We start from the raw sequence: 8296 nt of genomic DNA, 5'->3' as shown, positions 1-8296 counted from the left end.
GATCCGCCGGTCCGGTCGTTCATTTCCAACAACTTTCCTCGTTCGTCGGTGTCGTTGGTTACTTTTTTTACGAACAATTTTTGCCCAATCGATCGTTCGTCGTTCGTTCGTCGTTCATTTTGAACGATAAAAATTGGAAGTGTGTACGCAGCTTTATAGTGGAAAGAATATTTGTTTAGTTCTTGGAATATTGTGTTTTTGTGCTTATTTGTCTATTGCCCAGTTTGGGCAATTACATTTATACAAATCCTCTGTGCTTACCATGGAAATGTTCCGTGATCCCATTCAAAATGTCCAGTCATTGGGTTACATTGTGTGACAACGGAATCTCAGCTGATTTTACTGACAAATGTCTCACGCTGTGTCCAGTCATATAATACGCTCAGCTATTTCCGCCATCTGCTATGTATTAAATGTTTTATCCTTAATTGCTGCTCATTTATTCCTTGTACAAGTTCTCGTCCCAATGGTTGTACGAGCTATAGAAATGGTCATCCTCGGGAAGGATGTGTGTGGCTTTGGGTTGATTAATAATTTATTCATCAATGTAACTTGAGTGATACAATCAATCTCCAAGCTTGGGTTACCGGTTTCCAGTATTGACATCACTACCAGAGCTGTCGGTCTGCTTGATTTCTGCACACTATGGGGTCTATATATATATATATATATATATATATATATATATATATATATATAACATTTGGTATATATAAAGAACCAAATGTTCAGCCTGGCCCATGATACCTTTTTGGGATTTAATTTTCAATTATTTATAAAGGTTCAATTCATATTTCTGATATTAACAACCTGATGCCATGCATTCCCATAAAACAATATACAAAAAAAAAGCATTTGTTATTAATGCCAAAGAAAACCATGAGGGAAGTCACACTTTTTCTTCATATGTTAAAATGTGAAGAGGTGACCTAGAGGTCATGGTTGAGGTCTTGGCATGGATTGTGTTCTGGTGTCTAGTTTGCGAAATTGTATCTATACAAATCCTCTGTGTGTACCATGGAAATGTCCTGTGACCCCATTCAAATGTCCCGGCTTTGTGTCATATTGTGTGACAACAGAATCACAGCTGATTTTACTGACAAATGTCTCTCGATGTGTCCAGTCAGTAAATTTGCCTGCCTGCATCTATCTCTGTGCTTTTCTTTAGTTTATAAATATAACAAATTTAACTATTTGGAGCTTAATCTGCACAAAAATCAACAATAGTTCTGAGATTGTGTCATTTCTCAATTGTTGTGCATCATATTTAACCTGGAAGGTAAAAGTAAGGTGGTTTATGGGGTTATATCACTAACAGAGAAAAACATTACCTGAAAGTTAGGTCAATAAGAATTTATGTTTTGTTTTTTTGTTTTGTTTTTTGTTTTTTTTGTACGATTAGTAATCATCAAATAAATGTAAGTACACTTTTATCAAACTTCCCCTTATCCTCCCCCTGTACAAGAGGCTATCCAATGACTATAATGCAGAATTTGTGTATATTCCAATCCTCAGCTTCCCACCTCTGCACAGGACAGCCCCATACTGCAATAAGGACAACTTACTTTTTTATACATGGTCTGTGGAAATCTATGGGGCTGTACTGCAAGAAGAGGAGATGAGACTTGTGATAAGGTAACCAATGATATATGGTGCGTCACATCCCAGTATGCACATCACCTTGGAGGAGGATGGTGGGTTGGATCAGTTTTGGTGGGGTACAGCTCTAGGGTTAAAGGTTAGATGGTTGGTGGTTCTAGGGTTAGGAGCAGAAGGTTGGTGGTTCAGGGTTAATGCATGAAGGCTTGGTGGTTCTAGGGTTTAAAATGGTGGTGGTTCTAGAGTTAGGGTTAGAAGGTCGGTGGTTCTAGGGTTAGTATTAGAAAGTTTGGGTTCAGGGTTAAAGGATGGAGGGTTGGTTTCTAGGGTTAGGGTTTAAAATGTTGGAGGTTATAGGGTTCTGGTTAGAAATTTGGTGGTTCAGGGTTAAAGAATGGAGGATTGGTGGTTCTAGGGTTAGGGTTAGAAGGTTGGTGGTTCAGGGTTAAATGATGGAGGGTTGATGGTTCTAGGGTTAGGATTTAAAATGTTGTAGGTTCTAATTTTGGAAGCACTTAATTCTTTAACAAAAGGTAAAATTGACATTTATTCATGGAAGGTAAAATTGACATTTATGAGGGGCGAGGTGACCCCTGCAGAGGTGCCTGTGAATGTCACACAGAATAAGAGCTCAAAAACATAAAATATTACAGAAAATCCCAGAAACAGAAGCATTGTTCTTGCTGCATTGATGAGGGCCAGGAGGTTAGTGTGGGTCAATCCGGAATCATTGTGCTTCATTTTCTTTATATGTCTGATAAGAGAAGATATCGTGATGCCAGTGGAGATCAGTGCCAGAGTGAATGGTAGACAGCAGCCCAGAAATATGCTCAGTACTTTGTATGTTGTACTTAGGTAGAATGCTGCACTGCTAACACAACAGTTGTGGGTGCAATTAGTTGGAGGCTTCTCATGAAATGTAACATTCACCATCCAGACAGACAGGTCGCCCATAAGGGACGGTCCAATGAGAGACAATACAAGAATATGTGGCAGGAAAGATGAGAGAAGTCTTCTGAACCAACCAATCAGATGATGACCAAAGCTGGCAATGGTAACACAATAGTGAGCGCACAGCCAAGCGGTCAGCCAGAAGCTGCAGTAAGCCACAGTCAGAGCCAGCATAGGGAGGGTTAAACCCAATTCCTTAATACAGAACAAACAGGAACATGAAACAGAACAAACAAACATGAATTGTATTCTGGGCTGTGAGGAGACCCTGCAGGGAGATATTGATCACTCCCATCACCAAGTAGATCAGATTGGTTGTGTGTAAACCATTTCCATTTTTTAGGCTTTGGAAGCTAAAGCATGCAAAGGCTTGGAACAGACCCCCCGCCTACCCTCTACAGTGGAAAAGGCCATTGTTGGGACAGAGGGCCTCATCCCCACAATATAACCCCCTGTGTTGTGGGGGACACAAAATCTATTTGGAACCAGGAAGTTTCCTTTAACAGGCAGCCCCAATATACTAAAGATCCCAACTTGGGGAATAGTAGCCATTACCTATTTTCAGAAGGACTTGAATAATCCCCAGTCCTTGTCCTTGGCTGCCTTTTGCATGACTGCCAGGACAGGAACAGATGGGAAATCTCCCAGCAGAAAGAAATATTACCCCTAAAAGAGAAATTGAAGAATGTTAAGATTCCCAACCAGGTCCCTAGTTCAGATAACCAATTCTCAGGTAGCCTTCTTGTTTGATAATTGACGCTGTGGGCAGCTACACTAAAGGAATATAGCCTGTTCACCTAAATTAAATAATGTTGATAATTCACTTAGCTTAGTGAATCTGGTGATAGGTCACAGAAGGATACTGGTTGGTTTCTCATTATTACAGATGTAATCTACTTGTCTTAACATGAAATTATACAAATTGTGTCTTGCAAGCCCTGGAAGTGACTTGTTTGCTGGCAAGCAACACATATACAGCCAATGTATATTGTGCATTGTGATGATGAGAGGGTTTAAGGTGCAATAACACAAACCAGGGATCCTTGGGGTTCCTTATCTGGATGAGGGCCTGCAATAAGAGGACAAGTCCACCAAACATGGAGAACACTACCAGTGACTTGACATACTCTGAAGCAGTTTTTAAGGAGAAAGAAGAATTTAGGTGCGCCAGGATAGAAGGAACCATATACCAGCGTGGAAATATTTAACATGTTGATTCTAGCGTACAAATGTTCATAGAACAGGAAACAGCAGAGGATCAAATACTTTGCCAGTCTTTCTCAGACCAGAGCACACTCAAATTCCTCTCCCAACCAGCAACATACGTATGGCATTGATGGGAAGAGGAATTATTAACATTGGGATACATAGGGAGACAAGTTAAGGGGCTAATGGGGTGCCAAGGCATCATTTTTCAAATTGGGAACAGGAATGGGCATGACAATGTTTTACTACGTATTTTATATCCAAGGTATAAGTTAGTGATTTGATTTTTCTTTCTAAAGGGCCTCCCATGGAACTACTTTCATGTAAAGGAGAATAAAACTGATGAGAAGTTATGGAATAATCATCAGGACAAGCTCTCAGAAGAGTCAAACCCCAGATGAAACATAAATGTTCTTCACAGTGGTCAGAAGGGGAGATGCCGAGAGATCAGACAGATTAATAATTTAAAGCTTTCCCATATTTGATGGAAAGGACGAGAGTAGGTCTCAAATTGTGCAGAAATCAAGGTAAGGCTTTAGCTGTGAACTGTGTGCATAGGTGAGTTTCCAGAGTGACTGTTAAGACGATCTCCTATTGATCCTATTGATCAAGTTTTCCCTATTTATGATAGCTTCTCTTTACAGTGCAGGAAGAATGTAAAACAAATAATTTAACGTGTAGTTAGATCATTCTCAAAACTTTCTTGTTTCCACAGTTTTTATAACAGCTCAAAGGCGTGATCACACGACTACAGACAAACATGTATTGCTAGTTCCACCTGGGAACTCGTGGAATCAATTTTTATCCCCTTCTCGATTACTGAAACACATTCCTAAGATACAACTAATATGGAATTTAGGGAATGATCCTTCCGGGGGGAGGGGGTCAGGGCATTTCAAGTTTTCAGTGCCATTTTTCAAATGTTATGTAAAAAGGTCAGTGTAATAATCTCCTGGGAGTTTCCCCTAGAATAATACAAGGAATATCGTCATCACTGGGTGACATGGCTGTGAGTTTTAGTTTCTGTCTGATTTTAATGCGTTTCTTTACATGATTTTTATGTGGATCTGATCCTCCATTGTGGAATTCCCCTTATCTTGGGAATTCCCCATTGTATAAATTACAGTATAAATATCAGACGGTTGTACAGTTATTGTTAGTTCAGTTAGTTCAGCTCTATGAGGCAGTCTACACCGACACAGTGCTTAGGTTTGTAACATATCTACAGGGACACAGAGGAGCGAAGAGGTAGAAAAGGAAAATTCTGTTTACCTGATCCTGGTCTGTTTAAGGTATGTAGATATCCCACTTCTGACACCAAACTGTTAAGGCGATCTCCTATTGATCCCAGATCAATTGTCCCTCTTTCTCTGATGACTATTGTTCACAGCGCTGGAAGAATGTAATGCACGCAACTCAATGTGATGTTAGATGACTCTCAAAACTTTATTGTTTGCACACAGTTAATATAGCATTTCAAAGGCATGATCAGTCCATGATCACATGACTACAGACAATTAGCAGACATGGCAAATGTCCTTATGGTTCTCCTAGAAAAAGATATATTTTGTCAGAGTAACAGATATATGGCCGTAGGGAAGAAAGGAAGAGTTGCAAGGCAAAAAAGGGGGGACGTGGACGTTTGCTTACGGACAATAAGAGTACAACTAGTTTCAACATTAATTAATCATCTACAAAACATAACAAAAGCACAAAAATAATTAACTTCAAGAAACAGCAAAATTCCTCTTTTTAGTGACCCACAAAGGTGCTGAGGAACAAGAAACATTTTTTGTAATCCTTCTGACTGAGAGTAGAGATCACATTGACAGATACAATTGGTCCCCTCCCAGTGTAGAACATCTTCCCAGATGGCCCCGTGGATGGCTCGTCATGAATCTTTGTCCTTCTACAGATCCATCTGTCTCAGGTACACAGGAGACACCTTTACATATAAATATTTAAACTATGAGATTAGTGTAGAGATGAGGAAAATCTTTCATCAAAGAAAAATGCGTTAATTGATTAGTAGACATCTATCCATCTATAAATGATAGAGAGCTATCTATTATTATTCACCTGTGTATAATTACTGCATTGATCTGTCCATGGGATAAATAAAAAGTTGCTGCCATTATTTCCTGTAAGGTGTTAAAAACATTGCTTGTTTTGCTATCATTATATTCAGTTATACAAATGTGATATTTTCTGCTTTCATTCCATCACTCTGTTATTTCACAAATTCTTACTGGCCTCTAAGCCCCCATGTAGAGGATCCAGAATAATTCATTTTGCCCTATGATGGAAAAAAATATCTTCCTCCAAATAGAACTCAACTTGACTGAAAGCGTTACTGAAAATGAGAGTCAACGGCTTTTTAACTTCTCATCGCCAGCTAGGACAAAAGAAATTGGTGAATAGAAAGTGACAACAAGAAAAACAGGCATTTGATCAATACCAGGAGAAGTGAAATCCCTCAAGACTTGTAATTAGCCTTGTGTATATCTCTCTCCCTTATTATTTATGGGGTTAGGCTTTGGGATCCATTGACTTTCTGGGTCCATTTTTTTTTAATGTTCTTATATCCCAGAGATATAATCACTAGATAAAATAAAGAATATATGTTTTTTATCGAATATCTATATTCAATTACAACAAATCTGTTTTGGATATTTGTACATGATACAAAAAAAGATTACTGGAGGCGTAAGAAGTAGCTTTTAAAATCCATTAAACACAGCATTCATATTTCATATTCAAAGTTGTCTTCTGCTGCATTGGTTCGCCAGTTCCAGAGCAATGCTTGGAAGCACCCATGGAAGTCCTTTTCTGTCAGTCCTATTAGTGTATCTTGTGCTATCCCTCTAATTTCTTCTACAGACCTAAATCATTTTCATCATAAATCTCTGGAGGACTGTTGTTTTTAAACCACTTGAACCACTGGTAAGTTTGAGTTTGTCCCACAGCTTTGTCCCCAAACGTTTAACATTTTGTGAGTTTTAACTGCTGTGTTAACCAGTTTGAAGTAAAATTTCACACAGTAACGTCAATAGCAAAACAGACGACATCCCTGGTGATTCTGGAGGAGACATTTAGCGGGGTCACTGCATAGCACGATGGGAATTATTTTCTCCAACTTCAAATGTATTTTTGATGGTATCTGTATTTCCCTTTTTGATCTTTTTGTAAGATCTTTAATTATTATAGTAGACATATATGGTAGTTTTTGGAAGCAATAAATGTGAAATTATTTTTTTTAATTATCTAGATTGGTGCTTTATTGGTATTGATTTTTTTTTACTATTTCTTTACATTTGAACGTCTCTACAAGGGGGGTTTATATTTGAGATATGATTCTTAAAATGCCTAAACAATTATCTATAGCATAAGATTAACCATTGGTATTAAGTATCATTGTTATGAGATTTCACCCTGCAAAACCAACCCAGAATAGTAATCTGAAGCTGAGGGCTGGCCTGGATAATGATGGCAGCCTCTGCTGTCGGGAAAATTGTGACTATCAGCAACTTAATGAAAGTCATGGGATCATCAAATCCATGTTCTACGTATAGCAGGGTCTCACATACATAAAACACAACAGATAGTGTAAGGAAAAGCAGCATTGTCCTTATAGCACTGGTGTGAGCATGAAGTTTAGGAGAAGCAAATCCCATCTCGTTATTTCTCATTCTCTGAATATGTCTTACAAGTGAGAGCACCGTGGATATCATTGAAAGAAAAATACAGAACGAAGGCAGAAAACAGCCAACAATATTTAATAGCTGTTGTAAATAGACATTGTATGACATCACCCAGACTATGGAGGTGCTATTTCCTGAATCTTGCTGCTGAGATTTAATTTGAAGACTAAATGTCAATGGAAAAGTTAGAAGAAATGACCCAATTCCTGAAAGGAGAAGCAGAAGGGGCATCTGGGATGAGAGGATCTTTTTTGTCCAAATGAAGAGCCGATGGTTGGAAATGATGATGGAGGTGCAGTAATAGCCACAGAGACAGGCGGTGAGCCAAAAGCTGAAACACATGTGGAAAAGGTGTAGAAAGATGATTGTGGAGGAAAGTTCTCTAACAGTGATGTAAGTCGGCCAAAAAGTAGAAATAATTATTTGAGCAGCTGATGAACAACGCATGGTGATATTCCCCAATCCCATGACCAGTTGGATGAGCTCACCCAGGTTCAACTTTGTGCCAGTTTTCACTCTTTTACTATTAATGGCAACAATACATGTGTTTAAAATAATTGCCATTGCCCCTTCTGTAAAGATAAGGATTAACCCCACTGCCTCTATTGATAGCATTTTTTTCGGTTGTGTCTTCCTCTCTTTGTGTCTTCCTCTCTCTATAGAAATAATTTTTGGTTCAAGCTTTATATACTCGGTCCAACAATGCAAATCCTGTCTCCTAGCTCCCTGTATACTAGGGTTTTACATAGTCAATCAGGGTTCGAGAAGAGGTTTATTTCCAAGGAGACCAAACAATATGTCAGCAAAACTCGCCAAACACAAACCATCAGCTGAACCTG

General features: G+C 38.7%; 1 protein-coding gene across 1 annotated transcript; it reads right to left on the bottom strand.

The window, feature by feature from the left end:
* Positions 1 to 7160: 7160 nt before the first annotated feature.
* On the bottom strand, positions 7161 to 8072 carry LOC140334665 (taste receptor type 2 member 40-like). The gene has a single exon (XM_072416905.1). The coding sequence runs from the start codon at positions 8070 to 8072 to the stop codon at positions 7161 to 7163; it is 912 nt and encodes a 303-aa protein (XP_072273006.1).
* Between the last annotated feature and the right edge of the window lie 224 nt (positions 8073 to 8296).

This window comes from Pyxicephalus adspersus, chromosome 7 (genome assembly GCF_032062135.1).
Source record: "Pyxicephalus adspersus chromosome 7, UCB_Pads_2.0, whole genome shotgun sequence".
NCBI lineage: Eukaryota > Metazoa > Chordata > Amphibia > Anura > Pyxicephalidae > Pyxicephalus > Pyxicephalus adspersus.
Note: the sequence above shows the minus strand (reverse complement) of the source record. Positions and strands in the feature narration are given on the sequence as shown.